Source organism: Heptranchias perlo, chromosome 12 (assembly GCF_035084215.1).
Source record: "Heptranchias perlo isolate sHepPer1 chromosome 12, sHepPer1.hap1, whole genome shotgun sequence".
In the NCBI taxonomy this organism is placed as follows: domain Eukaryota; kingdom Metazoa; phylum Chordata; class Chondrichthyes; order Hexanchiformes; family Hexanchidae; genus Heptranchias; species Heptranchias perlo.
Genome location: NC_090336.1, coordinates 35,589,244 through 35,616,297, shown reverse-complemented (window position 1 = coordinate 35,616,297; position 27,054 = coordinate 35,589,244). Strand labels below are relative to the sequence as shown.

Here is a 27,054-nt window from a genome sequence, read left to right as displayed (position 1 = left end):
GCTGTGTATTTCCAGCATTTTCTGCCTTTATTTCATAAGTCCTAATGACCTGTAAATTATTCAAAAAGATATAACAATATTTTAAACATTACATCATTATATTTCAAAGATTAAGATCATTTAGCATTTACTTACAAAGGTTGATGATACAAATGCAACAGAAAGTATGCGAGTTTATTTGCTTAACTCACATTGATATTGTTCAGTCCTGTTCAAGAAGCTTACTAATTCTTTTCCTCTGTGATTTCCTTTTCTCCTTTCTAAGCTGTTGTTCTCTGGTGATGACTCTGATTGCCTGTCTTATCTGCAACCAAACTGAACTTAAAAATAATCAAAACATTCACAACGTAATGATCTCTATTGCAGCCGTGCTCCATCATTTTATACACTCCTAATTTGTACATGTAGAGTACAAGAAGCTGAGACTTCTCTTAGCTGACTGGGGAATTGGAGAGAGGCACAAACTCCATCACACGGAACACAGAGGAGTTTGTCCGTTTTCATCTAATAATGTAATTTGTTCCTGCTTGGACTAATTAATCAAATGCATGATAAGGAAATATTTTTAAGAGATCTGTTAATTTTTTCAACTAACTCCTTAAAAGCTAACAGAAACATGCTTCTGTCAGAAAAAAGATACATTAACAGTTTATCCTTTCCCTATATATTGATGCTAACTTTCTTGACCTAGAAATCGGGAACTTGCATGATTTGTATTAGAAATTGGCTATTTTTTAACCACATCGAATGATTAAAGAATAGTGTTAAGAATTTTGAAAGCATGTTAAAAAGTTACCATTTCATTTTGTCTGTTGGTTAATGTTTTTTTCTGCAATGCTATTTAACAAAACACTGGCTTTTATATTTGTCTTGATCAATTCTGGACAAACAGGCAACCAGCACTGCAGTAAACACCACTGCAGTAAACAGTTACTTTATTGCATGCATTTTGTTTTGCTTTTTTCCTTCATTGAGATGTTTCCAGTTGGTTACCAGCTGCCCAACTTTATCCAGTACTGAATTGCTTCTCAGCTTGCAGAGACTGCTTCTTTAAAAATAAATCTCAATCGCACTTTCTGTTGCTTTTGAATGCTTTTTCTGTTTGTTTCTAAATTAAGATTTTTTTTTTGCATAGTTGTGTGTTTTTGACAACACTCATTTACAGCCTTTCTTATTCTGCCATGAAAAGGGAAGCCTAGCTTCTACATGTACTCGGGAAAACAGAATTAATAACATAAGAAAATGTACTGCTGTAAATCACAGATAAAACAGAAAAACCAGGAAAGCTGGAATAAAAATAGGAAATGCTGGAAATGCACAGTAGGTTGGTTAGTGTCTGAAAGAGAGTGGTCCCAACTGCAATATCTTTACTGTATATTTCCAGTATTTTCTGTTTTTAATGCTGTGGAAGACTAGGTGTTGATAAAGTGTGGAAGACAAAGCAATAAAGAGAAAAGCATTGTTTAGATGCCTTTCTGCAACATATAAAGAGGAAAAAAAAGCAATTTTTTCTGCTTTGGTCTGACCAATTGCAATATATTTTGTGCTTACTTGTATTATAGAAAAGGCTGAGGCTGCAATTGAGAACTCTGAATACAATGCCACGTCAGTAACTGATGTGGACAAGCGGGTGAAACGCCGACTGCTAATGGGTAAAAAAAAATAAAAAGCTTCTAGTGCACTGATTGTTTCTTTTTGCTTTCTTTATCTTTTCATTGCAAGCCTAGCTCTCTCTGCTGGATCTAAATGTCATCACACTGTCACTTGGGTTGGTGTGCATGGGTTTCTTTTCAATGTTTAACCATTATTGTATTAACTTCCTTGCACACTAAATACTCATGTGATTGTCTTTGCAGTGTTTGGCAATGGATACTAACAAGTAAATGTTGCTGTTTCCGTAAGATGTTACTTGCAATCTCAATCTCTTACTAAATATGCTGAAAACACATTGAAAGAATAGAAACACGTCAAGACGTACTTTGCTTTTCTGTGTGAAAGCACTCATTTTACTGACAGGTATTGTACTGAGCATTACAGACCAGGAAGGTCCCAGGTTTTATCCCCAGTCTCCTGAATTTAATTGTATCAGCTCATATAGCAATTGACATTGATGCCCTTGGGCTAGGGAGGGGAAAGAATAGCCAGTGTTCCTGTTGCTGAATGGTATCAGTTGGAAAGAGTGCGTGTGGATTTGGGTACGGACAAAATCTGGCTGAACTGGGGTGCCCTCTATGATTGAATAGTCTGTCAGCACGCAATGCCTAAACTAAGTCTTGAGGAATGGCCACTAGGATAAAGTACTGGAGGCCTGCAGGTACCTGTGGAACTGTACCCCAGCAAGAGTGAATGCCATCAGGAGAGATGGGGAGAAAATTGGGGGAAAATGCAATATTTTAAATGTAGAAGATGGATTGCACTGTGTTTGGTAAGAGGATAATACTTAATATATGTAAAGTTTATGAGCAAACTGCTGAAAGGTAAACAGCTTATATTTCTTTACATAAAATCTGTGTAACATCTATCAAATATAATATGTGGAGAATTTTGTACATATACCTAATCAAGCGAAAGTGTGATGGTGTTCCATTGTAACCCGTCTGCTATTGGTGAGCCTGCTGTGTAACTTAATATTTTATGCCCTGTATCTTGTCACTGGAATAACCTGCTTACAAAGATTATTGGAAATCTTTTCAACACTTTGTCCTTTTATGTTTTTTGAGGATATGAAATCCCACTATTTTTTCCTCTTTTCAATCCTGTGCAGGTCTCACTGGCCTATGCATGCCTGTGGTTAAGAAGTTATTATGCTCCCGTGCTTTAGCCAGTAATGCTCTTCAGCCAGTCACTTGGAGATGTAGCTTGGCTAACTCCCCACCCCCGCTCCCTCACCTTCCCACAACAGTGTGACTGAGATCAAGAACTTAGCAGAATGGGTGAATCAAACGTGTGCCTTTCCACTTTCATTTCTTTGTGTTTTGGTGCTCCACCAATGCCGTCCTATACTTTGTTGTGCTAAACTATGAAGTAGTGTATGTTCCTAGATGAAGCATATTGTTTCCTGGATTAATTATATTGCAGATATGAGTTTTTAGTAAACAGCAACACAGATCAGTGACCATTATTAATAAATTGTGTCTTTAAAATACAACGTTAACATAAACTAACTTACAATCTGCTTTATATTTTTACTTCACACAATACTGTCATCAATTGCTACTGAATTAAACAAAAGCTTAGTTCAGGTGACAAATTCTAGAGCCAGTGCTTCATAAAGTGAATCATAGAATCATAGAAAACAGGAGCAAGAGTTGGCCATTCGGCCCTTTGGGCCTGCACCGCCATTCAAAATGATCATCGCTGATTGTCTAACTCAGTACCCTGTTCCTGCTTTTTCCCCATATCCCTTTAGCATTAAGAAATATATCTATCTCCTTCTTGACATGGCCTCCACTGCCTTCTGTGGTAGAGAATTCCACAGGTTCACCACCCTCTGAGTGAAGAAATTTCTCCTCATCTCTGTCCTAAATGGCATACCTCCTTTCCTGAGACTGTGACCCCTGGTTCTGGACTCCCCAGCCATCGGGAACATCCTCCCTGCATCTAGTCTGTCTAGTCCTGTTAGAATTTTATATGTTTCGATGAGATCACCTCTCATTCTTCTAAACTCCAGTGAATATAGGCCTAGTCGACCCAATCTCTCCTCATACGTCAGTCCTGCCGTCCCAGGAATTAGTCTGGTAAAACTTCGTTGCAGTTCCTCCATGGCAAGGACATCCTTCCTCAGATAAGGAGACCAAAACTGTACGCAATACTCCAGATGTGGTCTCACCAAGGCCCTGTACAACTGCAATAAGACATCCCTGCTCCTGTACTCAAATCCTCTTACAATGAACGCCAACATACTGCTTGCTGCACCTGAATGCTCGCTTTCAGCGACTGCTGTACAAGGACACCCAGGTCTCGTTGCACCTCCCCTTTTCCAAACTATCACCATTCAGATAATCTGTCTTTCTGTTTTTACAACCAAAGTGGATAACCTCACATTTATCCACGTTATACTGCATCTGCCATGTTCTTGCCCACTCACCCAACTTGACTAAATCACATTGGAGCCTCTTTGCATCCTCCTCACAGCTCACATTCCACCCCAGCTTTGTGTCATCTGCAAACTTGGAAATGTTACATTCAGTTCCCTCATCCAAATCATTGATATATATTGTGAATAGCTGAGGCCCAAGCACTGGTCCCTGCGGTAGCCCACTAGTCACTGCCTGCCACCTGGAAAAAGACCCATTTATTCCTACTCTGTTTCCTTTCTGTCAACCACTTCTCAATCCATGCCAGTATATTCCCCCCAATCCCATGTGCTTTAATTTTGCACACTAACCTCTTGTGTGGGACCTTATCAAAAGCCTTCTGAACATCCAAGTACACCACATCCACTGGTTCTCCCCTATCTATTCTACTAGTTACATCCTCAAAAAACTCCAGTAGATTTGTTAAGCATGATTTCCCTTTCATAAACCCATGCTGACTTTGTCCAATCACGTTAATGCCTTCCAAGTGTTCTGTTATCACATCCTTTATAATAGACTCTAGCATTTTCCCCACTACTGATGTTAGGCTAACTGGTCTGTAATTACCTGTTTTTTCTCTCCCTCCTTTTTTAAAAAATGGGGTTACATTTGTCACCCTCCAATCTGTAGGAACTGTTCCAGAAACTATAGAATTTTGGAAGATGACCACCAATGCATCCACTATTTCCAGGGCCACTTCCTTTAGTACTCTGTAGATTATCAGGCCCTGGGGATTTGTCAGCCTTTAGCCCCATTAATTTCCCTAGCACTTTTTTTTTACTAATACTGGTTTCCTTCAGTTCCTCCCTCTCACTAGACCCTTGGTTCCCTAACATTTCCGGGAGGTTATTTGTGTCCTCCTTTGTGAAGACAGAACCAAAGTATGTGTTTAATTGTTCTGCCATTTCTTTGTTCCCCATTATAATTTCCCCCATTTCTGACTGTAAGGGACCTACATTTGTCTTCACTAATCTTTTTCTCATGACATATTCATAGAAGCTTTTACAGTCAGTTTTTATGTTCCCTGCTAGTTTACTCTCATACTCTATTTTCCCCCTTAATCAATCTCTTTGTCCTCCTTTGCTGAATTCTAAACTGCTCCCAATCCTCAGGCTTGCCGCTTTTTCTGGCAATTTTATATGTCTCCTCTTTGGATCTAATACTACCTGTAATTTCTTTTGTAATCCATGTTTGAGCCACCTTTCCTGTTTTCTTTTTGCGCCAGACAGGAATTAATAATTGTTGTAATTCCGGCACACGTTCTTTAAATGTTAGCCATTGTCTATCCATCGTCATCCCTTTTAGTAAAGTTCCCCAATCTATCCTAGCCAACTCACACCTCATACTTTTGTAATTTCCTTTATTTAGATTCAGGACCCTAGTTTTGGATTCAACTACTTCACTCTCCATCTTAATGAGGAATTCTATCATGTTATGGTCGCTCTTCCCTAAGGGACCCTGCACAACAAGATTGTTAATTAATCCTTTCTCATTGCACAATATCCAGTCTAAGATCGCCTATTCTCTAGTTGGTTCCTCAAAGTATTGGTCTAGAAATCCATCACATACACACTCCAGGAATTCCTCCCCCACAGTATTATTGCTAATATGGTTTGACCAACCTATATGTAAATTAAAGCCACCCATGATTATAGTTGTACCCTTCTTGCATGCGTCTCTAATTTCCTGTTTAATGCCCTCCCCTACATCACTACTGTTTGGGGGCCTATAGACAACGTTTTCTGCCCCATGGTGTTTCTTAGCTCCACCCATACAGACTCCACATCGTGATTTTCCGAGCCAATATCCTTCCTCACTATTGCATTGATTTCCTCCTTTACTAACAAACCTACCCCACCTCCTTTCCCTTTTTGCCTGTCCTTCCTAAATATTGAATACCCCTGGATGTTCAAGTCCCATCCTTGGTCACCCTACAGCCATGTCTCCGTAATCGCAACTAAATCATACCCGTTAATATCTATCTGCGCTGTTAATTCATCTACCTTATTGCGAAAGCTCTGTGCATTAAGACACAATGCCTTTAGACTTGTCTTTTTAAGATTGCTAGTCGTTTTAGTATTATTTTGCACTATGGCTCTATTTGTTTTTCGCCCTCGTTTTCTGTGCCTTCCACTATTGCTTCTTCCCTTTCTAACCTAGTTTCCCCCTCCTCTGTCTCCCTGTTCAGGTTCCCAGCCGATGGAGTAGACAATTATGATTAACAGAATGGTAAATTCAATATAGCCAGCAGGGAGCGTGGGTCGTAGAATCGCGAGCTACAGTGTTGCCCCATGTCCGACCTGCACTCCTTTAAAGCATGGCTTCCAGTTGGGAATCCTGTAATCTCTGCGTAATTCCTTTCTAGTGCTTTTGTTAGTAGTTAGTTTTAACTCTTAAAATAAATCAAGAAATACTACATTAGGTGTTTTATATTTTCCAGGCATCCAGTAATTATATAATCGCTATAGCAATATTACTTTTAAAAATATCTGTACAGTTAAATAAAACATGACAATTTAATTATTGCATTTTAATGTACTTAGTTTATTTAATTCAAGGAATTAAATTCTTGCTGCTTTATATTAATTATTAAACCATTCAAACATAAATGACTTAATTTCACTATTCTAACTTTTTTGATGGTGTAGACACATTTCTTTTGATTTTGGATTTATTAATTCTTATTTCATGCACTTAATTTACCATGGGTAAGGGAAGTTATGCAACTGATAAAATCATGGGGGCTGCTTGTTCCTTTAAGGCACTATTAAGCGAGAACTCATGTGAGCTCTTACCATGTTCTAGGAGTGCTTTCCAGGGGCATCGTTTATAGTTTTTTTTTCCCCACCATCAGGTGCAATCTTGGGTTGTGGTAGAATGGCAGCAAAACAAGCCCTGCAAAAGATAACATCGTTGTTTTATTATTTGTGTAAATACAAAATTCTCCTTCGGTTTTCGAGATTGTTCTGATCATTTTATATAACCTCCTCTGGCCACAAAATGTTCAAGACAAGTCAGAGTTTAGAGACTATTCATCCTCTCGTGAGAACAAATTCAACAGAGGAACAAGAACATGAAATACTCATTATTGGGTTCAGTACCAAAATTTAAATAAGAGCTTGGAGGTTAGCAGACCTTAAAAACCAGTGGTGCCATAGCAGCAGCAGCTCCCAAGGAAGTTTTGGAAGGTAAGAGCCAATTTACTAAATTCCTTTACTCAAAAGGTGAAGATGAGAAATGAGATGTGGAATTTGATGCAACGATTACTGCTAAATATGTAGTTCTGTTGGTCCAGACCCAGATGTTGGCTGATAAGTTTAAAGCCAACATAGGCCATTCCCTCAAGACTGACCTGCCAAACCCTCTAAGGATCAGGAAGGGCCAATGATGAGACTTCTCCGTAACACTCTGAGACATAAATTTGCAGAAGCAAATATCACTCATTTTGGGCAAACACAAATTGCCTGAGTGTCTCAGTCAGCCTTTAAGCTATATAGAGTTCCAAGTGACTTAATTGTCATCATTTTGCCAGCCAATCCAGAGTCCATGGCTTCATACCCATTTCGAATGCAGTTTGTAAAAACTCTATGAATGCTGCTGCAGGGTGAAAGGTGTAACTCCAGAGTACAGCAACAGATATGTGCATTTTAAATTTTCAGATAGTTTAGGGACATTTTAGCCATCTGTAGTACAGCTTTACGATATGATGGGGGCACTTCAGATGCAAGTGCTGCTGTCCGTCTCCTTGTGAATATGCTCCATGTGCTAAGGGAAGTTCACTTGAGTTTTGAAAGGTTTTTTTTCCCTTCATGTTATTACTCACATTGCCCATGGTATATGGCATATACCTTCATTCAAAAAAGATTGGCTGTTGCACCAAAAGTTGGGTAGTCTATTTGCTTTGTGTCCATAACAGACTGTTGCTCAGTATACCTAATTCTCTTTGATAGTTATGGTAGAAAATGTAATCACATCACTAACTTGATTGAGTTTTTGATGAGGGCAATGCGGTTGATATGTATATGAACTTTCAAAAGGCGTTTGATAAAGTGGCACATAATAGGCTTGTCAGCAAAATTGAAACCCATGGAATAAAAGGGGCAGTGGCAGCATGGATACGAAATTGATTGAGTGACAGGAAACAGTTGTGGCGAACGGTTGTTTTTCGGGCTGGAGGAAGGTATATAGTGGTGTTCTCCAGGGGTCGGTACTAGGACCACTTTTTTTTATATATATATTAATGACTTGGACTTGGGTGTACAGGGCATAATTTCAAAATTTGCAGATGACACAAAACTTTGGAGTGTAGTAAATGGTGAGGAGGATAGTGATAGACTTCAAGAGGACGTAGACAGGCTGGTGGAATGGGCGGACACATGGCAGATATAATTTAATGCAGAGAAGTATGAAGTGATACATTTTGGCAGGAAGAATGAGGAGAGGCAATATAAACTAAATGGTATAATTCTAAAGGGGGTGCAGGAACAGAGAGGTGGGGGTATATGTGCACAAATCTTTGAAGGTGGCAGGACAGGCTGAGAAAGCGGTTAAGAAAGCATTTGGGATCCTAGGCTTTATAAATAGAGGCATAGAGCACAAAAGCAAGGAAGTTATGATGAACTTTTATAAAACAATGCTTTGGCCACAACTGGAGTATTGTATCCAATTCTGGGCACCGCACTTTGGAAATGATTTGAAGGCCTTAGAGAGGGTGCAGAAAAGATTTACTGGAATGGTTCCCGGGATGAGGGACTTCAGTTACATGGATTGACTGGAAATGCTGGGGTTGTTCTCCTTAGAGCAGAGAAGGTTGACAGGAGATTTGATAGAGGTGTTCAAAATCATGAAGGGTTTCGATAAAGTAAATATAGAGAAACTGTTCCCATTGACGGAAAGGTCAAAAACCAGAGGACACAGATTTAAGGTGATTGGCAAAAGAACCGAAGGCGACGTGAGGAAAGACTTTTTTACGCGGCGAGTAGTTACGATCTGGAATGCACTGTCTGAAAGGGTGGTGGAAGCAGATTCAGTCATGGCTTTCAAAAGGGAATTGGATAAATATATGAACGGAAAAAATTTGCAGGGCTACAGGGAAAGAGCGGGGGAATGGGACTAACTGGATTGCTTTTACAAAGAGCTGGCATGGGCTGAATGGCCTCCTTCTGTGCTGTAACGATTCTATGATTCTACATGCAGAACATTTAAAGATGTTATAACAGCTACCTTACAGCAAAACAAACAAAACATGGTTTTTAAGGGGAGATTTTCCCAGGTCTGATTTGCCTGGGTGCAACGGATGTCAGAAATTGGGTGGGTTGGAGCGTACACTTGGAAAGGAACTCACCTGATTTTCCTTCCATTTAATTTAATGGAAGGAAAATTGGATGTGTTTCGTTAAAGAAGTGTGCTCCAAACCACCTGATTTTCTGATATTTCTTGTGCCCAGGCAATCCAAGCACCTGAACGCTGACCTAAATGCTGCTTTATGATTGGTTGTTCTAACAGTTTTGTTTCCCCTACCCCTAAAATAGGACCTTTTAAAATAATAAGGGCACATCACCTTGTGGCTTGGCCAAGAACTAGTGTAACTCCCTCCTAACATCAATACCAAGTGCTAAATACTATTTCATTTTGCAAATAAATTATTCACAGGGGACAGCTGATCTTGTACCTAACCATTGGATAAGGAAGCAAGCACTCTGAACTTTTGGCCTGTATATTAAACAATTCATTGTGTACAGATGGGATCACTTGGTGTGTTAGCGATCCTTTCATCTCTCTGACCCAAGTGTGAATCCAACCAAGACTAATGGGATAAAGGTCTCCACTTTCTGATGGCTATTAAGGTACTAAATGAAATGAGTTTGGACAGTCTAATTCCAGAGTAGCCATGAATCAACAGCTTAAAACTGTCCATGATCCGGTACAAATCACTATTAAATTGGTAAGCTTGCACAGAGAGTCCACACAGATAGATGCTGCTGTCTGTCAGTGTGGGAAATTGAAGAATTCACATTGATATAATAGGGATGCTCTTCTGGAATATGGTGTTGGGCACAGTAGGGGTAACTTTAATTCGCCTCTAACCCATTCTGCACTTGATCTGCGAATGCTGTATGTTGATAGTTGTTGGAAAAATATTCTGCTCTTCAGATACCACTCACTTTGGTGAGCAAAAACATTCACCAAAAAGAGAAAAGAATTGTTCTTAAAAGGATTTTGATGATGTTACAGATGTTGAAATAATGGACAGAAAAATGTATATAATGTCATATTAACTGATAATTGACCTTATTTAACTCCAGTGTGATAATATTTGAATGTCTTTGGATTGTTTTTTTCATTAAGGTGAGGAATATTTAAAAGTATCACACGGTGCTTCTTCCTTTCATAAATTAACAACTGTGGGCTATTTTGGGTCAAATTTACTATGATTGGCTGTAAAATCTAGCCCATTAAGCTCATTATGATTTTTTTTGAAGAATTCAAATAGTAAAAATACAGGAATAGAAATTGATAGCAAGTAATTTTCCCGCTATCTACAGAAACATGTGCAGTTAACAATGGGGGCTGTGATCGTACCTGCAAAGACACCTCTACTGGTGTCCGGTGCAGCTGTCCTGTAGGATTCACACTGCAACCAGATGGAAAGACTTGTAAAGGTCAGATATCAACTTTCAATCACTTCTATATGTACTAAATTATTTGACATATTTAAAATACTACAGTTTTTAATATTTTTACTTTATTTAATCTGTTAGATTCTTATTTTTTTAATTTAACTTTTTGTGGTGATATATGCCCTATTTATTCAGTTACGTTTTCATATTTCTGTTAAAATAAGTTTGTTTATTAAATAGAGTGCGTTAGTTTTGTGATACGTAATTATAGTCATCTGTGACAGTACTACATAAGAATGTGGAGCCCCTTAAATATTAAAGTGTGGTAGTTTGGGTAAAATACACATATCACAGTTTTGGTGATGCATGTATTTAGGCAGGCAAATTGTATCTACTTTGTGCATAGATTGTAACTCCTACTTCATAGAATCATAGAATGGGCCACTCAGCCCATTGTATCTGTGCTGGCTTTCTTAAAGAGCTGTGCACTTCGTCCCATTTTCCTGCCCTTTTGCCATACCCTATAAAAAAATTTTGGGAATATTTATCTACTTCCCTTTTAAAAGCTATTACGGATTCTGGGATGTTCCAAATCCTAATAACCCCCCGTGTGTGTATATATATACATTAAAAAAATCTTCTAACCTTGACCATTGTTTAATATAAGGAGAAAATAACGGGCCTTAAGATACACAAATATCCACCCCAGTATATTCCTAGGAATAGGTGAGGAAATTGCAGATGTGTTAGTCATAATTTTCCAAAGCGAGATGTAGAAATTGTGCCTTTGAACTGGAAAATTGCAATTGTCACTCCATTATTTAAGGAAGGAGGGAAAAACCAGGTAACCACAGACCTTTCAATTTAACATCAAGGGGGGGGAAGTTACTGGAATATATCATCACAGAGACCGAGCACTTGGACAGGTAACAGTTGATCAAAGCGAATCAGCATAGATTTATGAAGGGTAGGTCATATTTGACTAATCTAGTTGATTTTTTGAGGAGGTCACTAGCATGGTGGTTAGGAGTGCATATTGATGTTGTCCATATGGACTTCCAGAAGGCATTTGATAAGGTTCCACACAAGAGATTATTAGCAAAAATGAGAGCGCATGGAATTGAGAGATAACCCTGTGACATGGGTTAGTAATTGGTTGGGAGGTAGGAGACAGAGAGTAGGGATAAAAGGTTTGTTCTTTGATTGGCAGGATGTTACAAGTGGTGTTCCCCAGGGATCTGTACTTGGGCCTCAGCTTTTCACCATATATATTGATGACTTGGATGGAGGAAAAGATAGTTCTATATTCAAGTTTGTAGGTGGCACAGTAAGTTGTGTAGAGGGGAGTAGAAAGTTACAAGGGACATAGACAGTCTAAGTGAGTGGGTAAATCCATGGCAGATGGAGTTCAATGTGGGGAACTTGGCCTACTCCTGTTCCTATGCACTTTTGATAATCATATATTCAGGCCCTCTAGTTGTTGACTTACCGATTTACCTTAGGAAATCTCATAATTTTAAACATCTCTATCAGATCTCCTCTTAACCTTCTCTGTTCTAATATAAAGAGCCCTAATTTTTCCAGTCTGTTCTCATAACTAAAGCCTTATCGCTGGTACCATCTTACTTAAATCTCCTCTGTACCCTTTCCTTGTTCTAAAGTAAGGCAACCAAAACTGGACTCAATATTCTTACTGTTGTGTAGGTTTGGCATTACCCCATTGCTATTGTACTCTATACCCTTATAAAACCAATGATCCCAAATGCTTTTTAAAAAAAAACAGCTTTATCAACTTGTCCTCACAATTTTTAATATTTGCGTATCTGAATCTCTAAGTTTCTCTCTTCTTCTACTCCATTTCGTGTATTTCTTCACTCTTATTCATCTTCCAAAATGTATCACTTCAAATGGCTTTTCTCAAATGGCTTAACAAAGACATTAGATGTAAAAGTACTTATGGTCTTCAATTGTCTTGCAGACATTGATGAATGCCTGATTAATAATGGTGATTGTGATCACTTCTGTAAGAATACAATTGGCAGTTTTGACTGCAGCTGCAAGAAAGGCTACAAACTTTTAACAGATGAAAGAACCTGCCAAGGTTGGTTTAAAAAATGTTTAGGATTATTCAAATAATCTGCTTCCTAGGTTTTCCAGACCAACGGTATGTATCTCGAGATAACTATCAAAGGTTAAGGTCTTTATGCAGTTTATGTGCATACAATGATTATCCCTTAAGAATTGATATATATAATGCTTTAAAACCCAAGCTTGGCTTCAGTTGAGTTATCCTACATTTTTCAATCATGAAAAATAATTACAGAGCACTTCAGCTTTGCTTACTACCGACAAGCATAGGGGTTGTCTACGAAAAAATAAATTCAAAGCTATGTAAAGTCAGTTGAAGAAATACTAATTTTGTGAAACTAAAAATAATGGCAACATTAAATGCTGGCATCATACAGTCATCTATGAATAGGCTGAAAATATAATTTAAGCTGAACTGTATGTACAGTAAAATAGGTGGGTTGTATTTTGGGCTTATATATTGCTCAGGGTTTGGTCCAGAAGACTATAGATATCATAAGGTTTTGTTTATTTTTAAGAATACTGCGGAATGAATGGGGAGCTGCAATTTGTAAAATTAGGGTAAAAGTTTGTTTTTGAAGTCTTGCCAATGGCTTAGTCAGTCAGTGGACTCTTGGGGGGTGAAACTGGTCTTTGTTGGTAGTGCAAAATGGGCAATAGCGAATTGGCAGCTCCTTTTACATGATGCCCAATTTTCTTTTCCATTCAAATCAGTGGAAATGAAAATTAGGCGGGCTGTAAAACGGGCTGCCAATTCTCAATCATCCCTTCTGCGCTACCGCCCAAGACCAATTTCACCTCTTGGTGTTCTGCTGAGCTGTGCAGACCAGCAAGATCCTGGTTTGAATATGTCCAGGGTCACTAATGAAGACACTGAGACCTGTACCCCAGCATGAGTTATCGCATTCAGGAGAAATGGGGAGAAAAGAACCTGACCGAATCAGTGCAGGGTTTTTAAGCCCTTGGTGGTAACTTATGTGACCTCGTAATATGTCATCATATTGTTGTTCATGATGAAGTGGAATGCTGAGATCCAAGTTCTTGTTTGGCAAGAAACTTATGCTGTTTCCTAGGAAATCATCCTCATTTATTGACTTTGTGAAATTACATTTCAAGTAACAAAAATTATTGGATAGAAATGTTGGTAAAAACATTTTGTTGTTTATCATATTCAAACTTATTGATTAGGCTGATTTTGACAAATATTTGCTGATAGCTTTTTCTTTGTAATTTCCTCTAATATTTGATGGGTTATTCACCCATGTAGGTCTTCACAGCCAAGCTAAATCTCATCCTCATCCTCAGGTTTAATTTCCTCTCTGTTTTTAGTGTTAATGGGCTCGATTTTGGCGTCGGGTTTCCGGCGGGTTTCCAGCGGGGGGGCCCGGAAAATCCCGATATCCGGTCACGTGACCGGATCGCGACGAAATCCCGGCCATTTCCGGGTACCGCGCTGACGTGCGGGGCTGCGCGCGCAAGCCCCGCTGGTGGGAATCCCGCAGGCAATTAAAGCCAGCAGGGTTCCACTTGAGAGTACTTACCTTGCTTGTTGAGGTCAGTTAATGAGCTGAATCAGCTGTCAAAAGAGGAAGTGTGGGATTTTAGGTTCAAGGCAGTGAGTTTCCCACACTGGGGGAAACCGTCTCTCTCCAACCAGGCGTGTTGCAGCCAGCAGCCTGTGGCAGCTGCCAAGGTGCACTCCACGGGGGACAGCCCTCACCCACGCAGGAGGCCACCGCGTCACATAGGGCAACCCCTGCCCCCCACCACCCCCCGCCAAGCCAGAGGACAGACCGACACGAAACCGTAGCCCCAGTCCGAGGAACCACCCACCTACCCTGCACAACCCCTCAGACCAACACCTGCCAGATGGGTGGTGTGTGGACACCCTCGGAGGACGAAGAGCATGACCAGCCCCAGCAGCCTCGCAGTCCACGCCATCCGCCGCAGAGACGTGGATCCCCCCAACACGGTGTTGTTGCACGCCCACCTGCACAGCAGGAGGGAGGGCTACCGCAGAGAGAGACGCATCGCAGAGGGCACTACCCTCGCCACAGGGTCCACAGACCGAGGCGCAGCTCCCCGGACCTCTCCGAGCAGCAGTGCACAGGGAGGCGCAGATTCGCTCGACATGTAGTCGTGGAGATCTGCAGCCTCCTTCATGCTGAGCTGCTCCTGGCTGGCCCCAGCACCAACTGCTTACCTGTCGCTGTCAAAGTCACCACTGCCCTCCACACCTTCTCCTCCGCATCCTTCCAGGGTGCAGCCGGCTACACCGCCGATGTCTCTCAGTCGTCTGCGCGGACGAGCCCTGCAAATACACCTGCACCTACTCTGCAGTAACACGATGGGTGGCATCAGTGGTGGGTCCTCATAGTGATACCCAGGAGCGGGCATTATTGGACACAACGGACAGGATTCGCGGAGACATGGCAGTGGTGGTGTCAATATAATGTGTGCTGTTTGTTGCTCTGAAATTCAATATAGGTAACACCCATGACAAACCCTCAGACACCCTTGTGCACCCCCTTCATGCTCACGACACGTTTGCCTTACGCTGCCTACTGCACATATGTGATGCATGCCCTGTGGCTGCAGCACAGGCGGTGGCAGGTTGAGTGAGGTTGGCCGTGAGGGAGATGCACGAGAGGGTGAGTATGGGATGGAGCAATGAGATTGTATGAGGATTGGGTTGCGTGTTAGTGGCAGGATGAGTACTGGCGAGGTGAGTAGGTGGAGGTAAGATGAGGATGGGGTTTGAGTGGGTATGAAGGGTGATGTGACAGAATAGTGTTGGCGGTGCCGAAGGAGATGTGGGGTGGGGGTAGTGTTGTGGCAGACGGAGTGTAGGGGAAAGACTTCGTGTTCTCACTGCGGCTGACCTACTGCGGTCATTGCAGCGCCTCCTGCACTGTAAGCAGGTGGGCCATATGTTGGTGGCGCAGGTGACCCCCTCTGCCACCTCGAGCCAGGCCTTCTTGGTGGCAGAGGCAGGCCGCTTCCTCCCGCCCGCCGGGTGGAAGATCTGTGTCCTCCCCCTCCTCCTCACCCCATCTGATGATACCTGGGGTGAGGCATCATTAAACTGGGAGCAGCCTTCCCCCTGGGCTGCTCCATGCTGCAATTTGTTCCATTGGTTGCAGCATCTGTCAGTGGAGGATTGCCCCTTTAACTAGAGAGCCTCCAGCTGACAGATCGTACTGCGCATGCGCAGCCTGACCGACGCGCAGGCCAGCGCCGTGGAACCCGGAGGAGCAGGTAATTGATTCCTATTAGTGTGTTGCCTGCTACGATCACGCGGGCAACCCACTAATTTCGCCGAGCGTGTTGACCACGCTCCCGGAGGACCACCCGCTGGGAACCCGCAGGCCTGCTAAATTCGAGCCCAATGTGTTCACACAATTTCCTGCCACAACTGTTAACAAGGTGTTAACTTATTTAAACCAAATGGTTAACAACTATATTAAAATAGTAAACAGAGGAAATTTAACCCACCCATGTCCAAACACAGGCCCATTGCAGCAGGAGTCACTGTATAGTGATCTGAAATTTGATTTTTTTTTTCCTTTTCCTAGCCCAGAGGTGTTGGGACCAATTTTAGCAATCTCCTGCCAGCTTAGATTGTGATCAGCACATACTGGGGATCAGTACGGGGACCCCCTTGGTTGGCATTTGTACATACATGATACTGTACAAATGATGCATATAATGGGGAGCTGGAGTTTCTGTTCTAATATTCAGTAGTTTCTGTTTGGTAGTTTAGATTGTAACTGATTGCTCCTTTATCGTCAAAATGTGTATGTTTTCCCTTGTAGATATTGATGAATGCTTCTTCGAAAGAGCATGTGATCACATTTGTATCAACTACCCAGGATATTTTGAGTGTGTTTGTAAGAAAGGATATACCCTGTATGGGCTGACGCATTGTGGAGGTACGCCAGGATAAGTGTTTCACACAATATTCCTCAGAGTACATGTTTTCATTTCAATGTTTTACACCATGTTGTTAAGAGGAAAAATTAGGAAAAAAGGGTTACAGTAAAGACATGATATGGTTTGTGAGTGATTGTTTACATTTATTAAAGTTGTTATCTTGCCCCCTTTTCACCCCTGAAGTCTTCTGCGCCGTGTATTTTCCCTGGCTGAGAACTGACTGTAAAGTTGTTGCACCAATTCTGCTCTATAACGTGACATTAGGTGTACAAAAGTTACTAGGAGTAATTATCACTCAGATTTCCCCTTCATGTTGGGGGGGCTTCCAACATGAAGCCCCACAGCTTGTTACCTCCTCTCTCAGTTGAGATCAATTATTCTTTGTGAGGGGAGTTGCGGGTATGAACTGGTGACTTATCACTCCAAGACTCTGTTTGTTGGATCACCACCTTAGAGTCATAGAGAGTCATAGAGTTATACAGCACGGATAGAGGCCCTTCGGCCCATCGTGTCCGCGCCAGCCATCAAGCCCTGTCTAATCTAATCCCATATTCCAGCATTTGGTCCGTAGCCTTGTATGCTATGGCATTTCAAGTGCTCATCCAAATGCTTCTTGAATGTTGTGAGGGTTCCTGCCTCCACAACACTTTCAGGCAGTGAGTTCCAGACTCCAACCACCCTCTGGGTGAAAAAGTTCTTTCTCAAATCCCCTCTAAACCTCCCGCCTTTTACCTTGAATCTATGCCCCCTTGTTATAGAACCCTCAACGAAGGGAAAAAGCTCCTTAGTATCCATCCTATCTGTGCCCCTCATAATTTTGTACACCTCAATCATGTCCCCCCTCAGCCTCCTCTGCTCCAAGGAAAACAAACCCAATCTTCCCAGTCTCTCTTCATAGCTGAAGCGCTCCAGCCCTGGTAACATCCTGGTGAATCTCCTCTGCACCCTCTCCAAAGCGATCACATCCTTCCTGTAGTGTGGCGACCAGAACTGCACACAGTACTCCAGCTGTGGCCTAACCAGTGTTTTATACAGCTCCATCATAACCTCCTTGCTCTTATATTCTATGCCTCGGCTAATAAAGGCAAGTATCCCATATGCCTTCTTTACCACCTTATCTACCTGTTCCGCCGCCTTCAGGGATCTGTGAACTTGCACACCAAGATCCCTCTGACCCTCTGTCTTGCCGAGGGTCCTCCCATTCATTGTGTATTCCCTTGCCTTGTTAGTCCCTCCAAAGTGCATCACCTCGCACTTTTCCGGGTTAAATTCCATTTGCCACTGTTCCGCCCATCTGACCAACCCATCTATATTGTCCTGCAGACTGAGGCTATCCTCCTCGCTATTTACGTGGCCTTGCTGTGCCACTTTTAATATGAGTAACTGTACTTTTTCCTTCCCAGTTTCTCTTCTCGTCTTCTGATTTTGGTAGCTCATACTCAGCCATGGGCACAGGTGGACCTCTGGTCCCTCACCCAAGTGGTCCTCTTCATGTGCAGTAGTGGAGGACATTTCAACGTTACAACACACACAGCTCCTGTCATCATCTAATGTTCACACATCAGCACTTTGTAGCAAAAGATATTGGATAGAAATGAATTGCAGGACCATGGGCTGATCATTAGTCCCTCCCTATCCCGGCAAAACTGAGGCCAATTATAGCATCTCCACTCCAGCTGAGATCTCTCCAAGGATATAACCTGTTCTATATGCCTCACTATGGTGATTTTCACCCACAGCCACTAAGAGAACCAGAGTAAAGCTGAAAATACAATCTTGTTTTTTAGACATTGACGAGTGCAGCATTAACAATGGAGGTTGTGAACACAGATGTGTAAACACAGTGGGAAGTTACGAGTGCCATTGTCATCCAGGCTACAAGCTACATTGGAACAAGAAAGACTGTGTTGGTAAGAAACTGTATGGAGCTGATTAGTGCTGTGCTCTTTCGTTTGCCAAATCTTTAAATGTCATTGGAAGCCACTGATGGGGTCCTAACTGGGTGAACAGTCAGACCAGTTCCTCCAGTTCATGGATTCTCAGTTTTACCTATGTGAACATGTTTACTTTTAATGTAATTTTTATTAGCTATTTAGTATTTGTAGCAAGAGGAGAACAGGAGATACTTTTCACTCATTTCTTTGTGATTTTTCATTTCTCAGCAATCATCCTAATTGAATTTTCTCTTTCTTTAGCATTGATATTTTCCCTCTGAAATATGTGTTGGACCATTTGCTTGTGTTCATCATACTTTTATGATTCTTACAGTATATTTTTGCTTTTTGTTGACTTACCTTTACTGGGCAGCAGAAGATGATTGACGTGAGATGAATTTTGCCACCATACTGGCTTTCGTGATGATGGGATTTGAATGTAATTTGGCCAAAGTTGTCTTAAAAGCTAATCGTCTTAACCATGCAATTAATTTTTCCCATGAGTGTGTCATGTTTTTATCCTCTTTAGAAGCAGAGAAGCTCCTGCCAACTAAAGTGTCAGCCAAAGCCCTGCTTAACTGCAGTAAAAGAGGTGGAGCTGATATGTGTTCTTTGAGCTGCCAATCAAATGTGTACTTTGCTGCTGGTGAGTTTATTAGGTAGATGTTACAAAGGTTCCCATTACTATTCAGTGTAGTTTTAGTACAACATATTTAGTACAAAATATTTTTAAAATGAATAGTCTACTGGCTACTGAGGACAGATAGGTACTGACTGTCATATTGTAATACAGAAAGCAATTTCTAAGATTTCACACCTCTAGAATAATAGTCATGTAGGAAGGAGTTGTAAGGCAGTAACCAGAGTTAAAGATGAGAGATTCAGATGCCAGTGTAATCAACACATGTGAAACCTGAGTCATACAACCCTGCAATGATGTGGAGATGCCGGTGATGGACTGGGGTTGACAATTGTAAACAATTTTACAACACCAAGTTATAGTCCAGCAATTTTATTTTAAATTCACAAGCTTTCGGAGGCTTCCCCCTTCCCCCTTCCCCCTTTCACATCGTTCACCTGAGGAAGGGGGAAGCCTCCGAAAGCTTGTGAATTTAAAATAAAATTGCTGGACTATAACTTGGTGTTGTAAAATTGTTTACAATTGTCAACCCTGCAATAGTCATTCCTACTCAAATTTTGTGAGTCTGTGTGCTGTGGAAAATATGACGTAGTCAGTGTAGATTCTGAGCATTTTGACATCATCAAATGGAAGCTTATTTATCACATGCATGTTAAGTTAGTGAATGACATAGTGTCTGAGTGTATGAAAGATTAGAGACAGATAGAATAAACATCAATGATGGGTACTAGCCTGCAGCTGCACAATACCCTCCTGCATGGACTTGCCTGATTACCTCCACACATTCTGCCCCACTCTTTCCAGGGTCATTCCAGGTCTGAGAGCTTCAAGTTGAGTGGACCACCTCCAGTTGCTTGCACCGCTCACCTGTTATGGGCTTTTTTTCCTGCAATCAACAACAGTATGGTCAAGTGCTGTAAGGCTGAAGAACCCTGACCTAGCAATGCCTGTGGTCATGTTGCCTCTGAGACCATGAGTATGCAGTATGAACGTTGCTCCTGTTCTGATAAGTGAGCTACCACAATATAAGATTCCCTTGAAAGATTCAAGGCATGGCATACAATAACAGCAACTTGCATTTAAGTAGCACATTTAACATTAGGAAACATCCCAAGGTGCTTTACAAGTGGGCATTACAAAATGGATGCCAAGCCATGAAGGGAGAGATTGTGTGGGGTGACTAAAAGCTTGATCAAAGAGATGGTTTGGGCCATCAGCGGGAGCCCTGAGCCATTTTCACGGTTAGGTCTAATATGAGCGAGCTGACATTACTCGACGAGTGCTGACAGACAGCTCGCCAATCGGGGGAGGGAACGGGAAATCTGAAATCTGGTGGCTCTTCTGTGGAGCCGAGTGGAAGTGCTTTAGTAAAGGAGGCAAGGTAACCGCGGTGGGGCGAGGGAGGGAGGGGCGGGTACGGAAGAACTGGTAACTGGCCGGAGGATTGTTATGGGACCAGGTGGAGCATTCGTCAGTATTATAGGCTTTTCCCCCGCATTTTTGAAGCAGCCTGCAGCAATCCTTTTAACGATCGCAGGTTAGGCTGTGCTACGTCCAATACCTGAAAATAGTGTTGGGCCCTACAACCAACGTCAGAGCACGATTTACATATTCTGATCAGGCTCCTGCCTGTTTTGGGCGGGAGCGCTGGCTGCCCATTTTGAGACCCGCCCGATAATTGAGTTGGGCGTGCCTCGGGCAGCTAGTGAGCAGTAGGTTTTAAATGAAAATTTGTCTGCCAGCTGCCCAGTTTTTCAGCATGAACGTAGTGGTACGTAGATGCAAATTGCCCCATATAGAAAGAGTGGAAGATAGGGAAGGAGGGAAAAGGAATTGGAGAAAACAGAGAGACATTTATATTAAGAGAATCACAATTTTTATTTTGAATTTTTGATTGTGAACAATGTCACAGGACATCAGATGGTATGATATATTAATGCTCTCTGTGATAGAGTTGCAACACTCGTGAACTCCCCTGCATGTGATGTACTGAATAAATTTTCCATTTGGATGTCCCAGGATGCTTATAATCTGCACCCACCAGTGTCACATCGACTCGGGAAAATCTGGGTAGGAGGGAATATCTAAGCGTTGTATGATTCTGGACATATCTTTATACTGATCACTGTATTCTGCTGATGTCAGTATAAATATCCTGCTGCCCTAGCTCTAGCAATGTGCAATCAAACATATAACCTGGTATAGACTCGTGAAGGAGAACTCACAATATCCAATTTGTAGAAATATCTTGACTTCCCAAAGTTGGCGATTCAAATTTGTTTAGAGGCCTACAACGAAGACCCAAATTTGGTTTCTCTGCCGCCCCATTTTTCAGCAGGAACAAAGCAATATTGAGACCAATGATGAAAATAAACTTCCCGCCAACTTCCCGCTTGCTGCCATCTTTGAGCAGGGCTCCATTTAGATGGCCGGGAACAGGTGGGAGCTTCATTATTCAATGCAAATCATATTCAATGATGTCGTTCGGACACCAATGCCACTTTTGGGCAGTTAAGTGTGGTGCCTGCTGAGCTGGAACCACCCACTACAGCTTTGGGAAAAACAAAAAATAATTTATTTGCCATTTTTTGGGCAGCAGAATGAGCATAATTGATAATTGCTCCATGCACCTTACTGCTGACCCCCTCCCTTCAATAATGCTCTCCATAGCCCCACACCCCTTGATTGGCCCAGCGCTCCTCTTTAATTCCTTGCCGCAAGCCTGTGATCTGTGGATGGCCCGCTGAATTTCCCAGCCCCACCACAAGCTGCCACGCACTGCCACCTTGCCAGTTGAATGCAAATGAGGCCCGACCATCAAAATGGTTCGAGCCTCAAGCTGGCGAACATCAGGCAGGTGTTGAGATCGTTCCGCCCATTGCCAGCCTGACGTATGCCAAAGATGATAATCGAGTCCCATATTTCTTCAATGTGTCTGTAGTTCTTTTCAATTTGGGATTTTTACTGCCACTGAACAGATGTTGAAATTTCTCTATGATTAGAGACAGATTTTCATTGTATCCAAGTTAACATGGTCTGATTATTATTTTTAGATATTAAATAGCTAATAGTTAAGTGTTTTGAAATATGTGTGAATATAAATGTCAGTGATCTCCTACTGGTCTTACGTTATGAACTTAAAACTCTCTTCAAGCAAGAGTAACATCAGTTGAACTAATTTTTCTTTAATGTGCTGTATTTGCCAGATTCTGAAGATTCTTACACAATTAGATGTGGCGTGTCTTCTCAATGTCAACACTTTGGTCAGAACATAAAAAATGTTACACATTGTACAGGTAAGTAAAAGGAAGATTTTCATGTGGTTGCTGTTCATTCCTTTGAAGACATATTTTGGCATTGCTTTTTATAAGATTGACTGTGATAATTGCCGAGAATTCCCTTGGGAATTATCCTGATCAGCTGCCCTAACTTTGATGGAAGATCATCGGAATCCCCAGATACACCTTATGAACAGGGTTTCCTCAGCCGATCAGGAGATCTGCTCGTCTAATGATCTGTTCCTACTTTTTGACATTTTTGAAGCGACATACAATTAGTAAAATATTTATTAACATTCTAATATTCAATCACTCGACAGCCACAGCATAATGATTATGAATTCATCAAATGAAATTGACAGTTTTTTTCTTTAATATTGACAATACTATTGCCAATTATATTTTTATCTGAAAATTTTTTAGATGCTGGGTTTATAATGACGGACGACCTTTTAACAATGGATTTTTTTAATCGGAGAGGTAGATTTGTAGTAGAGCAGTGTTATCCAATAGAAATCGCTGACTAACCACAGGTGTGGCTACAGAGAGACCATTTTAGCCACATGCACTAGTTTTAGTACAAAATGCCTTACGCACAATAAGGTAAAAGTACTTTACGTGCATATTTATTTTTAAAATCTACTACAATTTAGCATGAAACTATTCAGTCTTTCTCTTTCACCAACATTTGTAATTCTGGCATGAGTTTATCAGATACACAAATCTTAGTGCAGCTTCTAGGTTTTGTGTCCAACAATTACGAGCGATACTTCGACTTCAGAGTGATTGCTGAGAATCGCACAATGAGACGCAGAAGACCCGCGCCACCTACTCTCCATCTGCAACTCGGTTGGATGCTTCTCACCCTTTGCCATGACATGCTCTGTTGGAGCTGCTGGTTATTGGTCGGGATTGCGTTCTTCTGCTGTCCTGGAGCGGTTATTCCAATTGGTCAAGTTGACCACAGTGACAGGTCCCCTCTCCATACAACGTTGCTGGTGTTTCCATAGTGCACAAGTCTGACGTTTTCACCCATGTTACACACCATTTTAGCAGATAGCCAACAAGCAGTAACCAAGGAAGTGAAGCACGCACGACGAACAAAAAACACTTGCACCATCTGCTTTTCATCTTAACATTTTACCAACAAACACACATAAAGGTTAAAGTACACAGACATATGCTGTGTGAATGAGTACTGAGATCACATGCCCAACGGCAGTGCCTACTACTTATTTTTTATTTACTAATCAAAAACGCAATTAGCCACATCTGGATTTCCAATTAGCCACATGTGGCTGGTTGCTAATGGTTAATGTATTGGACAACACCATTGCAGAGTATTTATGTCATGGAAAGTAAGCTAAAATATCCAGCATTTGCAGCAGAGCCATGCTATGATCAGCGGTTTAAATATCGGTAAGACCTGTAAAATTGCAGAATTTGGGAATTGTGACTTGTTAACCAGCTGTTTTGTAGAACAACCAACTGACAGTATTGGTATTGCAGCCCTAACCAAATATATGTCTCATTCTACAAACACTTGTCTGTATGAGCATTGCTCGATGTACAGCACAGGCACAATTCATGTCTTAAATCTTCATTTCTGACTTGCGATAGTTGCAGCTCAGATGTGAGACTGACTAATAAAAAGGCTGAACAGCTAACATCTTAAGTCACTTGCATTTTAATAATGTATCTAAAGTGTGTCCAACATGACCCCACCTGTCATGTGCTAATGATTAATTTGCCCTTGAGATTACCAAGAGAAAACTGACCTCTTTGCAATTCAGAAAAGTATACAAACCAGAGGAAATGTCTTCAGATAGCAAAGTTAAATAATGTCAAATTGTCTCAAAAAACAGACACTTTTAATTTGCACATTAGAGGCTGTCACTTAGCTATAATCCTATATGTATGTTCAGTATAAATTCAAAGCTTTATATACATAACATTGCTTAAGTCCTGACATTAGGTTTTTCATAACCAATGCAAATTGTTCCTAATTTTCAAACTTTAATTGCAAAATTTAATCTTCAATTTTTTTGCAACCCCAGAGAATGTTGCATTTAGAAATCTTTGTTTGTGCTTTGCTTGACTCTTCCATTTGTTTCCTTTCTCCTTTTATCTACAAACACAGATCTTTGATATAAAATACTGCCAAAGGATAATTTGCACAGAAGTGCTTCAGTCAATTGCTGGCTGCCCCTAGTACCTCACTCAAATACACATGTGAGCCTAGGCAATGAGTGTTGGCAGGTTATTTGACCAGGCGGTCATCACAGCAAAGTCTGATCCTGCCCTGTCCTTAACCAGCATCCAAATATGCACACTTTCCAGCAGGGGTCACTGATTTGTTTTCCCTCGTTCCTAGCCTAGGGTGACTGATGACAATTGTAGCACCCTGTGGAAGCCCTGTCTGAAATGAGATACAGGACACAACACATTAACTGTCTCAATGGGTTACTTCATTATTTGAATGTTCTCAAACAATGAAGTGGTGCAAATAAGCCTCACCTGCTGTCTTCCAATGCGAGCAGACACTTCATAAAATTACCTCTTTAAGCATGAAGCTTTTCATTCAGTGGGTCAGTAGTCTTTTGTATAGTAACACTTCTGTCAGTACTTGCCTGAACAGCTGTTGAAGGAACGTTGTTCTTTTTCTTTCCAGGGTTGAATGCTACAAATCTGCTAACAGTAAAGACAACAGCAACTTTTAAAATCAACGCGGGAAGATGTGAGTTAAGAGGAATCAAAGAGAAGCTTAAAAGTAGTCTAAAGCAGGTCTCTTCAGGTATGCAGCTGCATTTCTAAGGAATTTGAGTCATTTTAGGCACAGCCTTTTGTTAAGGATCAAACCAGAAAATAATTGCTCAGAGTATTACTGTTCCATCTGCACAATTTCTGCTTTTGTCCCAAGCACAAAGAACCAAAAGATGAAATCAAAATAAGTTTTTCTTGACAAAGTGAGCTAAGAAAGTAGTTAAAGCTGGAGTATTTGCGGTGTTCTTATTCTGCTCTGTGCAGCTGCTTACTTACAAAGTTAAATTAACTATGTCATGTCTTTCATCATTGCCCTCAGTAATCGTCCATCAAATTAAAACTCACTTTACTCAAAACCAAATACATTGATTTTTGACACATTTTGTTGTACAGATTACTCAGATAACAGCAGAACAGGAAGTTAATTAACATTTCACTTGAGTTCCTTAATGGCTCAGTTGGCAGTCGTAGTACAGGAGAGCAGGTTCCAGGTTAGTGCTTAGTTAGATGATCTCAGCTGGGGTAAACTGGGGTGCAACAATTGGCTTCAGCCTCGCACAATTAGGGAGGGAAAAAACTAGCTGGTTGTTTTGCTCTTGGTCATCGCCCAGTGATCTCTTCTGGATAGTACGTACGTAGACATTAAGCGAGGACAGGATTAGGCTTGGCTATTTTGCCCTGAAGGCAAATAGCTTGTCATCACTGACTGTCTAGGCTCATACATGAAGAAAGGCAGCTTTGGCAAGAGACTGGAAGGTGACTGGCACCTTTGAGGGGAACCAAACCCCAGCAGTTGTCAGCACCATTTTGCATTATAGTCCATAACCCAGTTAAATTAATTTATACAATTTCATAATCTCTCCGGCTCCACTGTCCATGACTAAATGTTCCATGCTAAAGCAAATAATATCAAAACTCACCTGTAAGCTGACATTGATTTATGAGACATCTATGTACCCAAAAAATATAATGTTTGCATTTCTAAATATCTACCTAAACGAACTGACAGCATAAATCAATCGCAGACAATTCTTTTACACTTCCTCCAAACCAATCCACCTTGCTTTAGAATGGATCAGATGATAAATTAAAATCCTTTTCTCTTACTAATCATGCACTTTTGCCTTTATGTCAATACACAGAAAAACCTAATTTTCCTAGTACAAAGAACTGTCAGCTGAACTTTGTAAATGTGAAGTGCAGCTCATCCAAGAAAAGTCATGACCATTGGAATCACAAGGCAATGAGAAAGGAGGAATCAATCATTTCTGCTGTATTTGAGGTTGAAATGAAACCAGAGGAGGTGACAGGTTGGTTTGAAGGGGTCAGAGGTGCATTTACATATTTCTTTTTGTGAGCGTTATGTATTTTCTCACTTATCTCTCTTCCCTTTTGTGTTTTCTTCTTAACAAAAGTATCTCCTGTTTTTAGAAATCAATGTTTTTTTGGTTGGGAGAGATGTGGCCTTCAACTTGCAACCCAGAAAACTAAAATTAATTTAACAATTGATCTTATATTCTACCAGGCTAAATAAAGATTTCATATGAGCAATATTTATTTAGATGCAATGTTTAAAAAAATTAATTAAATGAAGACCACTAATTTGCCTTTACACATCTGAAGGAAACATCTCCATTCCCGTGTTGTGTACAACTGATTTCTATGGTGCTGGTTGACCTGTACTTACGTCTTGTATTTTAAATGAATTGGTGATGTCAGTCA

The 27,054-nt window shown here is 41.1% G+C and overlaps 1 protein-coding gene across 1 annotated transcript in view; it reads left to right on the top strand.

Moving 5' to 3' along the window:
• scube2 (signal peptide, CUB domain, EGF-like 2) overlaps positions 1–27,054 on the top strand; it is a 116,687-nt gene that overhangs the window by 57,341 nt on the left and 32,292 nt on the right. Inside the window, exons 7-15 of the mRNA XM_067993514.1 lie at positions 1,563–1,652; positions 10,622–10,738; positions 12,675–12,797; positions 16,600–16,716; positions 18,505–18,627; positions 19,181–19,297; positions 22,498–22,587; positions 25,241–25,363; positions 26,475–26,642. Of these exons, the coding sequence (XP_067849615.1) occupies positions 1,563–1,652; positions 10,622–10,738; positions 12,675–12,797; positions 16,600–16,716; positions 18,505–18,627; positions 19,181–19,297; positions 22,498–22,587; positions 25,241–25,363; positions 26,475–26,642 (1,068 nt within the window). The remainder of the gene's footprint in view (positions 1–1,562; positions 1,653–10,621; positions 10,739–12,674; positions 12,798–16,599; positions 16,717–18,504; positions 18,628–19,180; positions 19,298–22,497; positions 22,588–25,240; positions 25,364–26,474; positions 26,643–27,054) is intronic.